Raw genomic sequence first — 21837 nt, 5'->3', positions numbered from 1 at the left:
CTAAATAAAGCAGGAGCTCACAAATAAGTAAACAAAGTCTAAAGTTTGAAACGTCGGACTTCACATTTGGTCATCCTTTAAAAATAAAACAAATACATCAGCACAGGGAGACATCCTGAGCTAGTTGTGAGACAGTTTTCTCCCTTGATTTTTTCTTCTTCTTTCCACATCCAAACAAGTTCAAGTTCAAGGAGGGCAGACCTGTTAAAGGCAAGACAGATGGTGAAGTCATCATCTGTTAGCTCTAAAAGGTTAGGCCAGTCAGACAGCCCAGGTCATACTGAGGTCTGCTGGGTCAGACCACCTCTGAACCCTGGCTCCAGTCTGACAGCTGCTTGGGTCAAAGGTCAGGGAGGGGTTAAGGTGCCGTCTGAGGATGTTCAATGAATTTAACAGATACAGGACTGCGTCATTTGTATAGTTTCCCATGTTTCAGTGGACAAAGCCATGGATCTGCCCCTACGCATTTTCATTTTACATTAAGCAAAGCCTGTGCAGTAATAATAGCAGGGTGCTGGTAGTTTAAACTGTTTAATCTGATTCCCAGTACAGTTTAAATTAGCATGGCAAGCACTACAATGACTTTGGTTCACTAAACTAAAATGAGACAGCCTTTCCTCCATTAAATAATTATACCTCAAAAACTTAAAATACACATCAACAGTTTCCAAGTTTGTCTGACTGAGCAAAGTTTCACCAACCTACGACATAAAACTAAATCGCAGAGAACAATTTGTTAAGCATGACCCACCCCCATCCAACACACACATACACGCACCTGTGAATACAGGGTAGTTGAATCATCATAATCGGTGGTAGTTTTCTGCTGAGCCCAGCCAGCAGTCTGTGTTATTTTTAGAGGGCTGACACAGAAGCAGGCCGTCCATTTACTCTGTGAGCTGGCAGCAGGACCATCACAGCTCTGGTTGCTTTTAAACTACCAAAATGGGAATGAGCTCAACATAAACACTGCAAAGGTGTGGACACTTACAGAAATGAAGTTAGCTCAGATTCAGAGCCATTACAATTCCACGGCTAAAACATTAGGGTCCTTATGAACACAAGGTGGTATATGAAAATGCCAAATCCACAGAGTTACTCACTGGCCACTGAACAAAGGCCAGACAATCAATAAAATTATTTACCTAATCTGTAAACTGGTGTTGGCTTGTCATTAAAACATCCAACGCTTCCTACTCTTATAGGCTGTGAGGATAAATGTACACTGGAGGAAAAAATAACAGCTGACTACATTATTACCATGTGTCAAAAGGGCAAATTCAAGAGACTTTAATCACAATATTTAATGAGTAATAATGTGAAAGTTTGTCCTACTCCCTTATTTCTAAAGTTGACTGAGGTGGTTTTCAAGGTGATGTGAAGATATAAACAATGAACTGCTCGTCCTTGCTTTATTTTAATGAAACCCTAATTTTTACGATAATAAAATACATGCAGTAGCAAATCTCAAACTCCTGGATGAAGTGAGTGCAAGACAAAAGCAAGAGAAAAAAGGGAGAGAGTAACAGAAACTGAAGTGAGAACTAAGGCTAAAGGTTGAAGGCTGTTCCCATCTGATGTGAGTGATGTGTTGAGCCTAAAGGCCGGCTATGGATCTAGCAACTGAAGCCATGATTGACATTGAAAATTACACAGAGTGAGCTATTAGCAGATAGCAAGGCATATCATAATTCAATCCCTACAGCATCAAAGTGCACCAATATCGTAATTTAATACCAAGAACCATTAGCTTGCAGCACACCAATATCATAATTCAATCCTGAGGCCATCAGCCCTTGCCAATATCATAATTCAATACTTGGACCATTAGGACACACCAATAGGCCTATTAGAATTCAATACCTATGGTCAATGATCTAACCGGACACTGATACTGGAGTCATGGGTTGACATGGGATAAGGCCCACACATAAGGATCCTCAGGCCTTATTTAGCCCAGACTCCTTGATAACAGTGAGATAAACAACACTAAAATTAGGTAGGGCAAGTGGTTCACCAATAGCTTGGCCACACCAGACACTGCAGGCCACAGAGCATTCGCTGGCAGAAACAAATTTCGTCAGGCTTCTGCAGAGGGACACGTTTGTGGAACAAAATGAGGCACTGCATTAGCTTCAAACTCAGCAGAGCACTCAGCCAAACTTGTCAAAAAAGTTTCAAACACTGGCCCCCAGTGTGCGACCGTCTGCAGTTGGTCTAAATTATCACATTGTGGTACCTTGTGGAAACGGGACTCCGTTTCGTTTTCTGGTCCATTGCCTCTGTTTATATTTCCATGTTAACGTCTTGTTTAACTCTTCAAAATACTGTTAAGTCTCATATCCAGGCCCGGCTTCTTGGATCATCAGAAATCTGCACCTTAACAACCAATCAAATGGTTTCTGCCAGCTCAGGTTTCCTCGGCTGCTTTAAGTCCGTTTTTCACCAAAGTTGTCATTATTCAAAAGTTATTTTCACCACACGTTTCTTAGGTTTCCTCACTTCTAACTCTAATCCTCATGTAGCGCAAGTGTAAAATGACTCCAGATAATGGAAAATACAGTGAAGAATGATGTATTACTGAAAAATAAAATAAATGACTCGAATGACAGGCGATTTATCAGCAACTATTTTGACAATTACTTAACCGTTTAAGTAATTCTTACCAGTAAAACTGCAAAACACTCACTGGTTCCAGCTTCTCAATTGTGAAGATTTTCTGCCTTTTATATCACTATAAACTGAATAGCATATTTTTTTTTTTTTACTGTTGTTTGGACAAAGCAGCAATGGGCTTCAGGAAATTAAACAATCAAACAATTCAATTAATCAGAAAACTAACAACTAGAGTTATCAAAAATTCAAATAATCATGAGCTGCAGCCCTAAAGAGATGTCATGTTTGAGATTTACTTTAATTATTTAAAGAATATGTATCACATACGTATATACGTATTTTAATGGTAAGTTGGTGCTTTTAAATAAACATCACCTTAAAAGGTGACATGGCTAAAAACATACAGTGAACAAGTAAAAAGATAAGAACAAAAGCACTAGAAAAGAGTGTGCGACTTGACTGTTTTGCTGCACATGAGGCCGGCCTGCACCTCACTGTGTGAACACTTACTTTACACCAGTCGCTTATAGACAGGAGCAGACATTTTTTCCCCTTGGGAATGCAAGATTTTTGTTTACTGAAAACCTTAGGCTTAATATTACAAGATGAGCAACAGACTATACAACATTACATCGGCCTCAGAGGCACCGTTTCAAGTGTGCGCCGGATTTTCAAATAAAGTGGGCAGCGTCCTCAAACTTACAAGTGGAAACAGCCCCAGTATATTCCATAGTGAGCCTAAAGAGAAGTGTCCAGTCACTGAAGCCTGTGCTCTCTCTGCTGGAATACAGAGCAGCAGAATAATGGATGCTTCTGTCATGAGATACGCTGAAACTCTATGATGCTGTAGGTGAGAGAGACTCCAAGTGGGTCTGTAAATAATGCCTGCCACTTGAAAATAGGTCTCTGGAAACTGCCCCCTGTGCTCTTGTTGCTGGTTGTAGGGTGCAAGTTCTGTTTGTGTAGTTACATTTAAGTGATCTAGTGCTGTGTGGAAGGAAACAGGAAGACACTATATCAAGATTTTGTGGTGATTATGAGCCATATAAAGTATAAATTTCTATCATCGTTTTGATGTACAATAAAGGTTTTTATGAATATAACCATAACAAGAGCTGCTTTGTGGTATTTTTGTAAGACTAGGGTGCAAAGTATTGATTACCAGTTTTACCAAAAAAAAAAAAAAAAGTACAGTACACACTGCAGCCTGTAGAGAGTCTGAACAGCACAGTTGGCACAAATTAACTGAATTATAATAATAATAATTTTTATAATAATAAAAGTATTCACTGAGCAAGCCAAGACATAAAAGACATGAAAAATATTGGCTGTCACACCACTTAAAACACTTTAATTTTTATGATTTCTTTTTCTATAAATGTGTGTAGTTTGAATGGTTCAAGGTACAAAAACACAATATTTTGTGGGGGATCAGAGCCCATAGCTCTACATTCTGCACGAAAAAAATAGGAGGAATAGATGGTAAAAAAAATGTTTTAATGATCAAATTCAAAGTGTTGAAAATATTGATTTTAATAGCATACCAAGCAGTAATAGTGAGACAACCATAACAAACATCCTCTTTACATCACATGTTTACACAGCCTCCATTTTCTCCACCCTGAAAACGTTACCTCTCTGTCTCAGTATGTTTCAGAGCAGCAGGAATGTTACAAACTAAAAACTTATTAAGTTAGGTGAAAGCAATAAATATGCTTTCAGAAAAGTCAGATGCAGAATATTTCACATTGGCTGCAGGCCCCTCCATTACACTGATGTACACAATTGGCCTGTGGAGGAATACTTTTATTTAATTTTTAACTGCTCATGACATCTCTGTTGTGATCATACTTTTTAAGTGGCAGAATACAGTCAGTAACTGAAACAAAAAGTCACTCTACTGTCTTTGTGGTGTCATTTGACCCAGATTTTTCAAGCATATCTCAGTTTATAATCTCTGCATATACTACAACAAAATATTTTCAATTTATGGGAGAAATAAAACACAAAAAATATTTTTATGTTTAATTTTTTTTTTCTTTTTCCCCAATATCACTTTATGTTTATTTGTATCTCATGTTATCACCTGGACCATTTTAAGACCCTGCAGTTCAAGTGAAAAGCAAGTGCAAAACAAAGATGTTTCAACACTACTTAATCTAAATTTATAAATTGTGGAAACAAAAATGTGATATTTTATCATACGCAGAGACTTCCACAACTTCAAGTTTTAAGAGGAAACATGTCTGTCACACACTTTAGCATAAAGCCTGAATTAAGAGCTGCTGACTCCATCTGTTTGGATACCTCTATTTTTAGACTTCTGCTAAGTGCTTTTTATCTTTTGTTCAAACATCAGATGACATTGGACAAAATTTCTTTTACCCGCACTAATGTAAAAAATTGTTTAATTGAGTATTCGGATTATGGCTCTCGCAGAGTGTAATATATTTACTTTTTGTCTTAAATCAGATAAACTGAGTCTGGTGTAGACACTCAGACACAAAGCAGAGAGAGGGTGAAGAAACTGAGCTTGAGAGTGACGTACACTAAATTGCTGAGGAGTTGGGGAGTGTGGGCCTCTGCTGAGAATTAGCCACTGATAAGGTACATGAACAGAAGTTTTTTTTTTCTCAGTTTTCTAAAAGCTGCACATTCCTAGCAGTCGTACGGACCATATCCTTCGTAAGGATACACTATAACCTCTTAGAAAGTAGGATGACAGAACCCCGACCAAGGAAGACCGAGGGCAGACCAAAGACCTGACATGCACTCATCCTTCTCTCTGACTCACGCTTAGTCGCTCACCACCCACCAACACACAGTGAAACCTCAGTCCCAATGCCAGGTTTTGTCACTGGGCAGAGAACCGGTTGGCTACAGTAAAAGCATGACGTGATGCCCCTTCCTCTATGCTCCCCCAGCCTGTGCAGCAACAGAGGGGTAAAAATATCCCACCAGTGAGTTCAGACAACCAGCTCATAAATTAACACTAAAACTCCTGCAGACAACAGCGGGCCAGTCGCTGAGAGATTTAAACCACTCAGGTTGCCACTGACCACAGCTCTGGGATCAGCTTACAAAACCCTTTTCCTAAATTTACCCATTAGGAGGTGGTGAATAAGAACGAGCTCTAGATCAGTTTTCATCTAAGTCACTATTTAGCTGTCCGCTAACGTAGTGAACTATTTTTCAAAATGGCTCTAGGGTGCTTTGTTCCAGGAAATGTTATGAGGTGAGATGTAGGCTATTAGGCCTAAATTGGGAATTGTGTATAACATAGGTCTGTTCTTAATTTTCCCAGCCTACACAAAAAAAAATATAAAGTATAGGTTTAGGCTCAGCTATTCGCTCATATCTTATTAAGGTTTGCTCGTAATGAAGCGCAATTTCTCAGCGCTCTCAAGTAGAAACACAATGTTCCAGCAAACTGCTTGACTGGGTCAAAAAAAAGGAAAAAAAAGGAAAAAAAAACAACAGGAGAGAAGAGTGATGATCCCCTCTAAAGAAACTCAACTCTGTAATGGACGAACAGGGATTACAGACGTTAAAACCTCCTCCATCTGTAATTCACTGTCACCCTGCCATCATCTCTGAATCACTGATCCATTTTGCAAGTGTGCGAGACCTTGCTAAAAGCATCACTGTTGCACCCATTTGTGTTTGTAGTGGTGGTGGGGGGTGGGGGGGAGAGAAAGGAGGAAAAAAAATCATGCAGAGAAGACAAGTTAACAGCTCGCTGTGCTGTTTCAAAGCACTCTCTGTCCTGTAACAACCACCTAGCTAGTTTCTCACACAGGGAATAGGACACGCTGATCAAATAGGATTTTAATGAACATCAGCAGTTAGAGCCTGAGGAATAGACGCTATGATGGCTTAAAGCTACTGACATCTAGGTTGGGTTGGATTTTCATCATCAAAAGAAACAACCAAAAAAAAAACATTCCTTTGCTGGTGCCTCTCACACAGACAAAACAGGCCATGATTGTAAGTGTATGGTGAACACTGTCCATTCGATCACAAAGAAGAAGCAAATGAGAAAGCAATTGGCTGACAAGGCCAAGTGTAGACCACAATCATATCATGCTAACCCCATATTATCCTCAAAAAACAGATAAGAAAAAAAGGTTCTCCTCTGAAGGCTTTCCTCTAGGAGCCTCTCAGTGGGAGGGAGAGTAAATAAGATGTCATCAATAATAGACAGTGAATGTTCTGAGCAGTTCTGCGCGCGCACACTCACACACACACACATGCACACACACCAGCTCCGACTGATTCCTATCCTGCAGACAGGCCTGCCAACCGCCAGCCTTTTTGCACACGCTCAGATTCACTGTCCTGACTAATCGCTTGTGATAGGGGCCTTTGCCATAATTACCCAGGGCCTTATCACAAACTTATGCGATGCATTTTTCATGTCCTGGCTGCTGGCAGTGCCTTCACTGTCCGCGCTGGCAGTCAATCTACGAAAAAGACTGATCTCAGACAAATTCACACACACACACACACAAAAGCACACACACACACACACACACACACACCAGTTCAAGCAGGGCGAAATGGGTGAAAGCAGGGTGAAGGGCCAGAGAAGAGAGAGAGGAAAAAAAATTAAAAGGAGGGGAGGGGGATGTGAGGGAGAGAAAGATTGGAGAGAGAAGGGGGGGGGGCAGGAAGGGGGTGGGTGGGAGATAGATAGTGCAGGAAAGAAAAGAGAAAGCAGTCTCAATTTTTTTACATAATGCATGAACAAGGGGGCACGAGTAGGAGGACCAAACAGGATCAAATAAATAGGAGAAGTGAAGCCTTGATGATGTGGCATAAGTGCAACACAAAGCCCGCTGGGAAGACTTGTTCACTGTCCTTTTGTCTACCCAGTCATAGGGGCATCATGACCTAAATAAAAGTTTAAATCCCAAGCCTGTGCGATTTACAAAATAATGTATGAACAATTGGGCTAGCCTACATAATGCAATCTTATGTTAATGACGACGGCGACTAGGCTGCTAATATTCATAAATTGTGATTTGAAATTCAGCAATGCACGTTAAATGCCACGGGAAAACACAACAGTGCCATTGTCTACATGTCTTGTGATAGGTCAAACAGGCTCTAATATACACAGGCTATATTCACACGCTGAATAGGCCCAATATTTTCCTCATATCCTTTTACTGTGCCATGGATCTCCTCCGTGCACGCCGAGATTAGCGGCGTGCGTGAGGCTGGGACATTTCTGGGAGTTCATCATAACCAACAAGGTCATGATCGCTCAAATTTCTACTATTATTTTTATTTCATTGCACCGCGTCAACAAACACTGTCCCGTCCCGTCCACTTCCACAGACGTGGCAACGTCTGTAAAAACCTCTCTGTGTATAATTGCCGTCAAGGAGGAGGAGGAGGAGGGAGGGGGGCAACCGAAAAAAACGGCCGAGTTGATCAACCATAATCACGGGGACGACTTCAATATAAACTGCTTCAAACCCGTTAGCCGATAAGGTTGCTAATGTTTTCCATTCGTGTTGAAGTAAACTTAAATTTGACAGTTAAAAGCAGGAGAAAAAACACAAGCAAAGCGCTGTTGTGTGTCTGTGCTGCCCGTCTGTACGGTTGGTGTCACCACAGCGCCACCGTATAATGAGTCGCACTTATTTTTTCCCCCAAATTATCCAACCTTACAGCGGCTAAAGCGTCGGGCTAACTACGGCTACTCGCTCCAGTAAAAGTTGAAGAACACGCAATAAAGATAGCAAACCGAGAGCTTTCCGCCAAAGCCCCCGTCGTTTTGTTTTTATTTCGGCGCATCCCCGCGGCGTCGCCCCGGCTTGCCCAGTTGCAGTGTCCGATCGATGTTGAATTGAACAAAGAGGATCAATTTCTGATCAGCGAGAGAGCCACTTTCATCAATGTGAGGAAGAGGTCTTGAATTCTCTTCCGAAACACCTACGAGGCGAGCGCCGAAAAAAACACAAAACACAGCCGCCGAGAGAGACAAGGCAGCCGAAGCGAATGAAGGGTAGACGATTTAGACAGAGGTTGAACTGACCTGTAGTTGTTGTAAGTCAAAGCGCTTCCAATATTGAAACATCGATCCTGCATTGGCCGCCATCTTGAGACATATTGAGACAGGAATGAGATGCTGATAGAGAGCGCGGGGGTTGGAGTTCAGTGGAGAGGACCGGGCGGTCGGAACACCCGGACCGGATCACTCCCACTGCTCACCCCGGCAACAGCTGGTGTACGGAACGGAGTCAGCTTACAGGAGTGTTGCCTTAATAACGCCATTATAATTGCTTAAATAGCATTTTATCAACATTCAGATATTACAGGTAAATAACCGAACTGCCATTAAATTACTCTTAATTTTATTACGTTGAAATACACGAAACCGTGACCGCCAGTGTTTGATACTCTGACGTGGTTTGTCATTATGTATTATGGAGAGCAAAGATCACACAAAAATAATGCCAGGAGGCTACTTGGAAGCCATATCTAAAAAGAAAAAAGAAAAAAAATCCCACTAGGGGAGCATTCAGGACCAGTGTTGCCTCTGAGATGTGTAGGACTGTGCAAAAAGATAATTTAACATTTAATGATTTATTACACCAATAATAGTTGCTCCTGCAAATACAACATGGCTGTCAAATTTAGAAATAAAAAGTTAAAAAAATAAAAATAAAAATCCATGCAACTGCTTGGAATTTTGTCATAGGCTCAAGCTCATATTTACTTGTTTGTTACAACAAACAACAAAAACTTAAATTTCTGTGTTATGTATGCTTGTTTTGTTGGGGGTTTTTTGTTTGTATGTTTTTTTGTTGTTGTTTTTGTTTTGCTTTGCTTTGTTTTGTTTTGTTTTGTTTTGTTTTTTTTGAGTGACCCCAGTAAAAGATTTTTGTTTTGTTCAACTATGGACATGTGTTAGGGACAATTGCAGAAAAATAAAGTTTAGTAGAAATCTAAACAAAATTTAATAAATTGAAACTGTTGAAAATCCAGGCTTAAGATGTCTATCCAAATTGTTAGAACAAAACATTCGACCCAAATTAATGATAAAAATCACCACAATCGTTTTAGTTTCATGATACATCTATTTTATCCATCTATTTTGTTTTATTTTTATTAAAAGGGTGGTTTGAGTGTACAAACTCAGCATATGCAACAAAACAGGTTTGGAGAGGACCTGCTGAACCTGGCCATTTAAAGAATTGGTAAAAGATGGAGTGGACTTCCACTTGGCACAAAGTATTTTCGAGTTAGTGATTTTCTCAGTTTACAGTTATTAGATTAAGCCTGATTAAGAAACCCTGATATTCTCGTTTAAGGCATTCTTTTCCTACAGAGATATTAATCAGACTAGTTAATCAAATCAGATTGTTGTGTTGTTAATCCAGTCAAGTCACTGCTGCAGCAGGGCAGCCCAGTGGTTACAGTGTCAATGTGCATTCATATCTTTTGCTGAAGTGACCTTGAGCAACACGCTGAACCCTGGCTGCTCCTGAGGCGTCACTCCTGCTGACCACGTCCTCTGACCCCCTCAGTGTGAGGACGTGCCTCAGAGGAATATGCAAAGAATTTCTAATTACACTGTATGTATGGAGTGCCCTGAATTCCTGCATTAAACTGCAGCCTCCCACCTCGTGCACCTTAAAACACATCCCGCCTCAGCTTCAGCCTCCAATTGCTCTGCACACCGAACCAGAGCGACCAGGTTTATCACGGTAACACATCTGTTGTACACATTGTGTTCATTTTTAGCACTTTGTGGCTTCCCAAATTTGACTTGTCGAGTGTGTCGTGAGGCCTGGCTGTGTGGAAAATCTACGCCTTCAGTCACACTTTGGAGGCTTTTTTCTTTTTGTCTTTGAATGCTCAGACCCCACAGCCTTTAACAAAAATATTTCATAGCTTTATTTTCTTTTTCTCCGATCATTTTCATTTCTTTACAGCCATTGCACTTTAATTACATTCACTAAATATAACACAAGAATTTGCCATAGATAATAACCCCTCTTTCACTGCATTCGTGTGGATACAAAGGTGGGCATTTTAGTGCTTTGAATAAGCTCAACTTTCAGGTCATTACTTGATTTGATTTGAAGCTGTTTGTGTCTCCCTCCTTCTACAGTATGAATGGTGCTCAGTGCTCAGCAGATATTCAGCCTAAATAGCTTTGCCTTATTTTATACTTCATTTAAAAACATAATACAGTGAATTAAAGGTTTTAGTTTTCCCTTCACACCCAGTCACATGCTCTTACTAAAATGAACTTAATCACATTTACCATTCAATCACACTGTATAAAACAAATGGGGGAGAGCTGCTTTAAAAGATCATTATGAACACAGACATAATAGCAGCATGATTCACATTAGTTTCGGCATCAACCATTACTACACCATAGTTGTCTTTTAAAAGACTTTGAGCAATTGATTTTCACTAATATACGTAACAAATACTCTGCTGAAAAGATCCATTTACTTTTTAGAAAGAAAGACCACATCTTAACCAATGAATCCTGTGTTTAATCCTCTCATTTCTGCCCCTTTCCACCATGTTAATCAGTGTTTTCTTGGCTCGGCCTGCTTGACTTGTGATGCTACCTATCATTAAGTCAAACCAGAAATACAGGTCTGAGATAATCCGCACAGGCTTAGTAGCTCTGCAGTGTGTCCATTATGCTTTGTTTGTATAGTTATCTCCTACTATCACACAAAGAAAGCACATAACTAAAAGAAACAGGATGTATTTGTATGCCACTGATATTAATATGACCTGCAAAACAAAAAAAGAAAGTACTGAACAGTATTTTACTCCACAATACATGGTATTTGTATTGAGGAATGTTTTAAGATTATTCACCATTGATCACTTTTATATGACATTAACTAGCATAATAATTATTTGCTTCAAATACTGTAAAGTTAATAAGTTAGGTTTTAGAATTATCTATCCTAGGTACATAAGTCTAAAAACCTTACTAATTTTTCAAGACTATGATTTCTATAGCTAATGATATTAACCTGAGCATAAATTATACTTAACATAGAGCTTCATCAATGAAATTCAGCAAATTTGGACATTACAGATCATGTGATTTTTTTTGCACTGCCTCTTCTCAAACACACATTTCAACACACAGCATCCCCATAAGGATTTGACTGAAGCTTCACTCAGCTGTGGATTACTTTGAAGCAGTAGGGGGTACACTGTGTAAGTTGGAACAAGTAAGAGTCTGAGCTATCAATCTACCTACAAATTATCATGTTCCTGCTACAGAGGCTTGTGCACGTCTGGTATGAATGACTTGTGTGGGTTTTTTTCCCCTCACTTGTCTTTTTATTACACTATATAGCAAAAATTAAAGAGGAGAAAATTCTGCATAAATCGTTCACGAGGAGGACAGCGGGGCTCACAAATGTAGCCTTATCAGTTCATGTATATTTGGTCAGAGTTTAAATGCAGAGAAATAAACACACATTCTGTGTGTCAGTTACACAACTAGATATTATACCCCGACAGAGCTACAGGGTAAAAGATAAAACAGCCTTTCTGTCCTTTAGCTTTCCCACTTTTCTCTGTTTGTGTCCCTTTTCCTCCTGCTCATTGACTCTGCCTGTAAGGTGCTTTTAGTGGGCCTTGTGTGGCTGGGTTAGAGATGGATGTGTGGCCCTCGGGAGCTGCAGGCAGAGAGCAACACTGATCATGTCAGACAGGCTGGGGAGGCTGTATAAGATCATCATCACCCAGCAGTGGAGTGAATCGCCGCAGTGGCACTTTCACACAACCTCTGACCTCTGGGCTAACCTCTAAGGTCATGATCAAGGTCAGGGGTCAGCCAGGGCCTCTGTGATCAGTTGAACTCACAAGCCCCTCCTTCCTCTTTCTCCTCTACAGTCTCTCGGTTCGTTCTCTCTCCTTTTTTTTCCTCCCTCTCTCTGGTTTCTCTTTCCCTCATTTTCTATTCGTTCCTCTATCGCTCACTGCTCTCTTTTACCGGCCGGGACCAATTGAGACATCCCGTCCCCCTGGGAGTGCAAAAAGGAAAGCAAGAGAAAATCAATAGGGAAGATGAGTGAAGACCTGGGGGTCCCATCAAAAACTGAATGCTTCTATCTGTGCTGGTATGATTCACACAGCCACAAAACACATACAGATGTACAGTGTTGTTACTTTTAAGAAGCAGGAAGCTAGTGGTAAAAACAGGTCTGGAAAATGTACAAAAACTACAGAAAAAGATACACAAGTCTGCAAAATATGCAGTGTTTTTGCAGTGTTACAACTGAAGATGGCTTCCAAGGTCAACATAAAAAAGCATGACAAGCCTTTTTTTGTCTGTTTCCTGTCCTTCTCTCTGTGTTGCATGCATGTACCAATGTGGCCAGTTGCTGCAGTGACGGCCGAACACAGAAAAACGCAATAACAATCCCTCCATTGATGTTCAAGGTCTGCAAATGCGAATGAAAGAGCTTGATGATTAAAAAGTTATTTTCTTGTGAGAGCGAGAGGAGGAAAACGATGAAGCAAACATAAATGCCAGGCTTTTCGTATCACCACGGCTGTAATTTGAGCTGAACAAAATGTCACCATATCACCAATCAGTTCGACTTTAATTATAGCACATTTCCAGCAACGTTAGCGTGCTTCTGTGCTGCATAATAAAGGATTCAAATAAACAAAACTCAAACTGAAAGCAGATAAACACAACTCATTCCTATGTGTCATTTCCTGACCTCAGGGCCACCTCTTCTGTTTCTGAGGAAATACACACATGTGTGTATAATGTTAGCCCCTCACCGTGTATCCATAACTTATGAGTTTGCTGCATTTCTCCCCAACACAAGATAACCCCAGGCAGGACATTAAATGATCGGCCGAAAATAGAACTGTTCAGATGAAAGGGAGGATAAATAATGCAGAAAGAATACAAAACCTCTTATGGGGATAACTAGTCACACACACATGCACGCACACAAGCACACGTACACACACAAAGAGATCCCCCTTCTTTTTTTTTTTTTTGCTCCACTGTGAAGAAAAGTGAATGGATGTAACAGGAAGGAGGAGGACCCAGTGGAGAAGACACACATGCTTCTTGCTTCATCTCCTCCCACTCCTCCTTGTCTGCCATTTTTTTTTCCTCTTTCCGCTCACATTCAGACTTCATGACATACCCTGTGTCTGTGGGGAGAAATAATGTTGTCCCAGTCACGGCGTGTTTTTTCCTGCCCACCAGAGCTCAGACACAACATAACACAACACACAGTGAGTGCAGGATTTCCAACCCCCGTCGTCTCATCATTTTTTCATGAGTTCTGATCAGAATGCATCCACATAATGACAACAATGTGGACAGCTGATCCTTTTACACAGACTATGTGTCAGGCCTTTTTGTTTTCTTACCTTCCTTCCTGTATGTGTTTAGGTTAGATCACCAAATTAAAACTGTGAGTCATTTATTAACATTAACATTTCTGGTTGGAGGGCGTTGCGATGCTGGGTCATATCTAATAAATAAAACATTCAGAGACAAACCTTTTCAAAGCCGAGGCTGCTGCATGCCTAATTTTCATCTGAAATGTTTATTCATTGGCCAAATTAAACATGCATGTTTGGAGATAAATCCCAACGTCCCTACTCACTGCACAAACCTGCACCAGGACGCTCCACGGGAAACTTTGTGTTTGTGTATGGAGACACCTAGTGGTGAGCGACCTGTGTAGCGTTTTATATGACGATTCACGGAGGCCTCTTACACGCCTTATTACCTCGAAAAGTACCAAAAAAGTTGTTGTTTTTTTTTTTTTTTATCAGCGAGCCAATGAGATCTGAGGGATTATTTTACCAATATAATATTATCAGTTTGACTCCAATATTGCCAGTTCTCCAAACCACACGGCTCGTGATTTGACCCCTGGCCTTCTTTCTGTTTTTTTTTTATATACTTAAAGATGCCAAATCAAAAATATGTCCTGTTCTTTCTCTAATAAAATGACACTTGCTTATTTCATCAGCAGGACACCGCACCCCTGGCCAGCATGTTTACCCAACCTAAAAGTGCCTGGGAGGCTGACCGACAGGCTGCAGGCCTCACAAAAGCCCCATTCACCGGTAACAGGACGCTGCCACGTCGAATCTGCTTGGGCATATACAGCACTGGGGGCAAATGGTGTTTGTTTGTTTTTTTTCGTTTACTCTATTTTGACCGAGAAGGAAGTGTGAAATGAAACCGCCGCTGAACAGGACAGACGGGACACAACAGTTCTGGGAGGAACTTGCTGATTGTTGGGGATTTGGTTGTTAAATAACTTGACCTGCTGCACTGGTTTACACAGTAACTTTTAAGTATGATTTTTGGGTGTGCCAGCAGGCTGAGATGGACTGATTTTTGTTCTGCACCTTGGTGCCGTACTTCCTGGAGGACAGAGGAAATTGCTTTACTCTGATAAAAGTTTTTGAACTTTTTTTTGGGGGGGGGGTGGACTGCAGAGTGAGAGGAGGGCGTCGATGGGAGCTGTGACTCATGGGAAAGCAGCAATCACAGCTCACAGAGCAATCAGGCGCTCCGGTTCGTCCCAGCGGAAGAGATGTTGTTTACTTGTTTACAAAGGGACCAGCTCTGTGTGCGTGGCCACCGTCGGGTTTTTGTTATTCCTGGGACTCTCTCTGTTCTACCTACCGGACCCGTCCGCGCCGGAACCAGCTGTCTCTGAGGAAAGCAGTCATGTGACGCTGCTCCTGATCTGGGCGCATCCGTTCGAACGGTACCGGAAACTTCCGAACTGCTCCGCGCTCTTCCAGATCCACAAGTGCACGCTCACCGACGACAGGCGCGCGTACCCGCAGGCTGACGCCGTGATCATCCACCACCGCGATGTTGCCATCGGCAGAGCGGAACTGCCGACGGAACCGCGGCCAGGTGCGCAAAAGTGGATATGGATGAACTACGAGTCCCCCACGCACACACCCGCGCTGTGGCTTTTTGAGGGTGTGTTCAACCTCACTCTGAGCTACCGGACAGATTCAGATATTTTCCTGCCGTACGGGTATCTGATCCCCCGCGTGGGCACAGCCAAGAGTCTCCAGAACCGCTACGCGCACCCGCTCCACAAACCCTCGCGCTCAAATGTCATTCGGCCCCGTTTCGTGGCCTGGGTCATCAGCAACTGGTCCGAGTCCCACGCGCGCGTGGCCTTTTACTACAAGCTCCGCCGGTACATCAACGTGGATGTGTTCGGGCGCGCGGGTCTGCCGTTACCGGAGGGCAGAGGGAGCGTGGTGCGGCTGCTCGGGCGCTACCAGTTCTACCTGGCGCTGGAGAACTCGCAGCACACGGACTACATCACAGAGAAGTTGTGGAACGCGGTAAAGGCCGGCGCCGTCCCGGTGGTCCTGGGTCCGCCCAGGAAGAACTACGAGAGATTCCTGCCCCCGGAGGCCTTCATCCACGTGGACGACTTCCCTACGGTCCGAGGGCTGGCGCGGTACCTGCGGATGCTGAGGCGCAACCCGGACCGGCTGAGGCGGCACCTGGAGTGGAGGGAGGGCTACAGTCTGCACCAGACCGCCTTCTGGGCTGAGCACTACTGCACGGCCTGCAGGGCGGTGAGGAGGACCAGGGGCAAGACTGATGTGGTCAAAACTCTGACAAAATGGTACCGGACTGAAGTGAACTGATGGCAAGATTGTAACTTCTCTCTCTGTGACAGTGAGAGAGGAAAAGTCAAACTGCTGCTTTCAAAGTTTAAAAGAAATCTATGAATCTATTATCATCAACCAGGGCTGTGAATTTATTTAAATTATGACTCAAAATTGAGAGTTTTTCAAAACTTATTTTGCTTGTGTACTGTTACATTTTTTCAGCAGTACCCAGAGTAAAGATTAACACAGTTTCTGAAAATTATTTATAGGCCATGGACTCTCATCTCATCTACTGTCTACTTTACCTGAGAGGGCTTTACAGTCTTTACAGCTCAGAGCCCTGAAACTAGGCTACCTTTGTCTTTGTCCATACTGTTGTTGTTTAATGTGTTAAGCTACTGGTTTCAGTTGTTTGCATTACAATAAGAAAGTCAGCTGGCAGAGATAAGAGTTGCTCAAGGTGACTGATTATTAGTTAGTTTCTTTGCACATGTCAAATATGTCAAAATCCTCACTTGGTTTATTTTATTACAAGACAATTCACTGACAAATAATAAAGGTGATAAATTGCAAGTTGACGTCTTTGCAAAGTGTCTTATTATATATATATATATATATTTACAAAAGTGGTTCACTTGGTAAAATCGAGTAAATATGAATATGGATAGATGACATGCCAAAACAACAACAACAAAAAGTAGGTACATTCTGTTAGTTTTGGGGTGAGGAGAGGTAATGAGGAGGGAGAGTATGAATTCATGACCTGTTGTGTGCGTTTGATTCAGAGAGGCAATATAGAGACTGCCCCCAGAAAGTGCAGAAATACCTGCCTGTTTTACTGCCTCTCTCTCACCTGAGGGGTTAGCACTACATCATGTTAATCATGGCTGTTGGAAGTTGGGGGGAGGGTGGGGCTGGAGGTGTCACATGACACATGCAGGACAGGAGCACACTCCCTGGAAGCAGCTGACACAGGTGCATTGTGTTTCCTTTGTTCTTCATCCTGAGTCATTCACTGTTCACTGTCAGATAAGCTGCTTCCCTTTGTCCTTTGTTCATGAGTGCTTTTAGTTTATGTTTATTCCATTTTCTCGAATGTAACAAGTTAGACATTGTACATCCGATCTCTTAAATGTATTCTGACATGATTATGATGTGTTTAAAGTAGGGGAGCATCCATTCACTGATTGATATGATTTAGAGTTTTGTATCTTTACTTTCTTTCAGTTGTAGAAACTAAACCACTCAACAGATCTCTCTGAAATGAAGCCTGCTGATTGCTTCCCCCTCTGTTTTCAACAATAGCATCCCTGGATCTGATCTATTAGCTTAATGCCATACATTGTTGATGGTTGTCTCATAGTAGGCCATGCATCCCTAAAATAGCACTGACTGGTTGCACTGACCACGCAGGGGTCTGAATGAAAGACCTGAAAGGTGTTTTTAGGTCCCAAAACTTGTCTTGTCTTTGTAGGGCAGTTCATACAGCCCTGGCACGACTTGTTGGAGAGCAAAACAGCTGCACTAACATCCACATCCTCCAGTCTTTCATTTAGTCTTGCTATGTTTGCACAGCTATGCTCATTTTGCTCATGTTTTTACTATCCTGCCATAGCTTAGACTGAAAAAAACCTGCAGGAGTCACTTGATAGGCGTCAGAAGCTGTGATGTGGATCATTCAAATTTACACCTCTGTGTTAGTGCCTAGACACAGAATTAACACTTTACGCTGTCAAATGAGACGTTTCCTGCAGGCACAGCAGCAGCCAGTAATATTGCTCCCCATAATGAGTGGATGCCTCAACAGCTGCTGAAACCACTGACGTCTATCAGCAATAATGCATTTAGACGGCCAGCGCGGCCAGACCCCTCATCCCCTGTCATAATCCCATTCATGCACAATAGAGAATTATTAGCATATCCAGTTACTGTGAGTAAAATCATATTCACTCCTCATGCTTTCAAATATAGATCCAGTGAATACCCTGCCCTTCTCCTTGAAACTCATTTGATATGTCCTCATTCAGCATCCTTTAAATGGCACGCCACACTATACATGGCCTCTAACTGCCTGAACAGAGCAGGTGCCACACAGTTGTTGTTAGTATATAAAGGAAAGGCACTTAATTTTTAAGAGCTCATCCAATCACAAAGAAGACTGCAAGCAAACCCACACAGTGTTAAGAAGCTGTACAGCACATAATTTATATGCCTGCACCCACTAACCTGCATGTGGTATGTTTTAGCAATAACTCAGATCATGTGTTGCTCACAGTTTAAATGCAGTTTGTGGTCAGTTACAGAGTCTTGATACTGGATGTCATGCAGGACTGAACTTCTGTATATTTTGGTAATAAAATGACACAGTTTAGCATCCATGCATTTCCCATGCTAATGACATAGCCTCTAACATCATACGCATCCTTTTGCATAAAGATATGTTCTGTTTAATTAAAATAAAACACATTTACTGGCACTCGAACTTGGCTCATCTCCCCTCCACGTCACACACTTTGAGCAGGTTTGTCACATCTGTTACTGGCTCCCAAAAAAGCCAAGAAGGTGGAGGCTCCAATGTCATCAGCAGAACCAGAACCAGGAGTTTAAGGAGGTTAGAGGACAGATGCTGTGGTGAAACTGTGTGTGTGTGTGCACATGTGCTCTCATGTATGACTGATTATCTCTTCCCTTATAGCTGCGCTGCCTCCTCTGCTGACTTGTGTAACTGTCCATCAGTCTTGGGCTTTCACAATCGTGGACCAGAACAGAGATGGTGTCATTGATGAGAGCGACCTGAGGGACACCTCTAGTTAGGTATTTATTTGCCATTAGTCATAAAGAAGCAGATGTGGAAAACGGCCCTAATATTTTCCCGTCTGTGCATTAGTTGAAAATGTCTTTTTTCTGTTTTCAAAACTCACATTTGCTTCTTATCTATTTATATTTTCACTTTCAGAGACATGGTTTCCCCACCTGGATCATGTAAGTTTTATCTTTTAAGTGTGACATAGTTACCTTTGCTCATTTTAATTCAGTTAATGTTCATAAGTGTTTATAATTGTATTAATCTATTATTAGATTAGTATTTTGATTGTTTATGTGTACATGTATTCAAAAATGGAGAATATATATAATATAATATATATAGTTGGGCTTATTACTATTATTCTCCTGTATACAAGTGAAACATGTCTTTGACTGGAAAACCTGCTATAACATTTTTATTTGAATATTAGTTTGGTTTGTGGTGTGGTTTTAAGTGAACTCAATCATTTATTCATGTTCAGTTTCAGTCATGACTTTAAGTTTTAAGTTTGAAGTCAAGGTTTGTTTTTATTGTCTCCCAAAGCAAAACACTTGTCTTGGATTGAAAGAGCTGCTGCATAAAAACAGGAGAGACCTCCATTTACTTCACTTTCTGTAGTCAGCATCAAAATGTCATGTTTTAGCACTTGTTGAAAAAGAGAAAAGAAAAAAGAAAGTATCATCTGAAACTGAGTCAGTGTGGTGTCCTTCATGTCTGCTCACACAAACAGCTCTTACAAGCAACTTTACCTGTGTTTTGTGAGGAAATGACCCAGAGGAGACAATTCTCAATGCCTTCAAGGTCTCTGACCCAGAAGGAACAGGAGTCCTTGGAGGCAGGAGGGGCGAGTGTGCGATTTTCTTCAGTCTGCACAGACAAAACAAACACCACTTTGTGGCTTGTGATCCCTCTCATCCCTCAGATAATGAAGAATTAGTATCATATGGCAAAAAACCTTAAAGTTCGAGGATGCAGATAATGCAAATCTTGGTCAGTGAAAAACAGATCATAGTTCATTTAAAGTCAAAGAGATGGAAATAGTAATTCTTCTCTTCTGTTGCTCTCCTGCAGGATGAAATATCACCTCGTGTCACAGGCCGACAAGTTTACTGAGGCTGAGGTGAGTTGTTGCTTGGCAACAAGGTGAAATATTGGATGTACCGGCGGTGGCGATGCTGTTGAGCAAGTTGAAGGTGAGCGTTGATGAATACCCAGAATCTGAGGCAATTTAATTTGATTTAAACCCCTTAACTACCAGTTACAGCTTATTACAAAGATCCTTCTCAGCTCTCTTCCAGACCCCCTCTTCGGCAACAGTGCCATTCATAACCTGCGTGGCCCCTGGCTAGAGACACAGTAATCTCATTTGTACAGCAACAGATGTTTCTCTTAAAAACATCCGTTGACTGGGGAGTGAAAAGTCTGCCTCTCATTCTCTCAAGGGATCAAAGAGACCAGGGTAATCACTATGAAATCTGTCACATTTGTAGTGGCTTGAAGAGACGTATTGACTTACAGTAGGCTTACTATGTTGTGAAACGTAAACGCTGTCTTGCACATATTTTATGTGGAATCTTTCATGTTCTGTACATCAAAAGGCCACACGGGGTGGGGGGTGGGGCAGCAGAGAGAGAAGAAAATGCATATGAAACAACAAAACCCCTAGACAAATAAACAGCACAGTGTTCCCATGGCAGCGCGGTGCAGTAATCTGACGGCTGGTTTCCCATGGCTGTGTCTCGCTGCCCCATAGACCTCCACTCTGTCTCACTGATGGCTCCTGTGATTGCAATCATCCATCTTACTGTCAAAGGCAAAAAAAAAGGGCAAGAAAGGGGGAAATCACACACACCATCTCTCTCTCTTGCTCCCTTGTGTCCTGCAAACAAGCCACCCCACTGTGAGCAGAGCCAACACATGGACCACAGGCCCTCTTCTCTGCACAGTGTGTGTGTGTGTGTGTATGTGTGTTTTGAATGTGTGTGCCCATGCTTATATGATCTACAGAGAGAACACGTGTGGGTGTGCATCTTCGGGTTGTCTGTGCCTGTCCATTATACTGCATGATCAGTCACTGGAGTGTACAGGGGGGAGCGGTGGACATGTCTGATCTTGCAGCTGATCAAAAGCTCCAGAGATTTGTTCCCTTGTGGGGCCGTGCGAGCGGGCCTCATATCAACATGTCTCTGTTCAGTAGACAGGAAAAACAAGAGGAGAGAGAGAGAGACAGACAAACGGGGGGGGGGGGTACATGAAGAGAAAGACAGAAACAGGCAGTCATAGCATGCAGATGAAAGGACGCATAAAGAGGCCAGAGTGGAATATGTGACAATGATACATAACCGCACTTATCTCTCCGTTGTGATGAGATAATCGAATGGCAAAAGCCAGCTCTGTTTTTTGTCTGTAGCTGTAATAGCGTGCGTGATCTTTCTCTGCAAGCCTGACAGCTCCTCTTCTAGGAAAAAAAAAGAAGAGGAGGAAAAAAAGTGCAATAAATCCTGTTATTACCTGTTTGCTTACAGATAAAACAGATGTTTACAAAGTTCCCCCTGGATGTCGCTGGTAACCTCAATTACAAGAACGTGTGTTATGTGATCACCTGCGGAGGGGACAAAGAGCTGCAGTGAAAGGAGGATGAGAGGAAATAGAGGGATGAAAAAGAGGAGGGAGGTGAGGAAGAGGAGGAGGAGGAGGAGCTGCAGTGAAGCTCCTGCCTCACCGCGCCGTGTGGCGAGAGAACGTAATCATGTGCAATTAAGTGGTGACTATGA

At 42.0% G+C, this 21837-nt stretch overlaps 3 protein-coding genes across 5 annotated transcripts in view; 2 read left to right on the top strand and 1 right to left on the bottom strand.

Annotated features, from left to right (window-relative positions):
• The window catches only part of cux1b (cut-like homeobox 1b), a 60317-nt gene extending 51519 nt beyond the window's left edge, over nucleotides 1-8798 (bottom strand). For all 3 annotated transcript variants that reach the window (XM_018702133.2, XM_018702132.2, XM_018702131.2), the window contains exon 1: nucleotides 8663-8798. In XM_018702133.2, the coding sequence (XP_018557649.1) occupies nucleotides 8663-8725 (63 nt within the window). In that variant the 5' untranslated portion in view covers nucleotides 8726-8798. The remainder of the gene's footprint in view (nucleotides 1-8662) is intronic.
• Nucleotides 8799-14777: 5979 nt separating this feature from the next.
• LOC108900840 (4-galactosyl-N-acetylglucosaminide 3-alpha-L-fucosyltransferase FUT6) lies at nucleotides 14778-16835 on the top strand. Its single transcript, XM_018702091.2, has one exon. It carries the CDS (start codon nucleotides 15124-15126, stop codon nucleotides 16291-16293), a length of 1170 nt encoding a protein of 389 aa, XP_018557607.1. The 5' UTR covers nucleotides 14778-15123; the 3' UTR covers nucleotides 16294-16835.
• A 1478-nt stretch (nucleotides 16836-18313) lies between these two features.
• Nucleotides 18314-21693, top strand: LOC127139048 (myosin regulatory light chain 10-like). Its single transcript, XM_051065520.1, has 5 exons — nucleotides 18314-18341; nucleotides 18953-19066; nucleotides 19827-19911; nucleotides 20135-20183; nucleotides 21589-21693. The coding sequence occupies exons 1-5, from the start codon at nucleotides 18314-18316 to the stop codon at nucleotides 21691-21693; spliced, it is 381 nt and encodes a 126-aa protein (XP_050921477.1).
• Nucleotides 21694-21837: the final 144 nt, after the last annotated feature.

Source organism: Lates calcarifer, linkage group LG21 (genome assembly GCF_001640805.2).
Source record: "Lates calcarifer isolate ASB-BC8 linkage group LG21, TLL_Latcal_v3, whole genome shotgun sequence".
NCBI classification, from domain to species: Eukaryota; Metazoa; Chordata; class Actinopteri; family Centropomidae; genus Lates; species Lates calcarifer.
This window is presented reverse-complemented; position numbering and strand designations above follow the sequence as displayed.

Excerpts from the sequence above, each read along its gene's own strand:
- LOC108900840 (XM_018702091.2), top strand. The coding sequence starts at position 15,124 with ATGGGAGCTGTGACTCATGGGAAAGCAGCAATCACAGCTCACAGAGCA.
- LOC127139048 (XM_051065520.1), top strand. The coding sequence starts at position 18,314 with ATGGCCTCTAACTGCCTGAACAGAGCAG. Across the intron at positions 18,342-18,952 it reads TAACTGCCTGAACAGAGCAG|CTGCGCTGCCTCCTCTGCTG; the intron begins GTGCCACACAGT and ends CTTCCCTTATAG. Across the intron at positions 20,184-21,588 it reads ACAAGTTTACTGAGGCTGAG|ATAAAACAGATGTTTACAAA; the intron begins GTGAGTTGTTGC and ends GTTTGCTTACAG.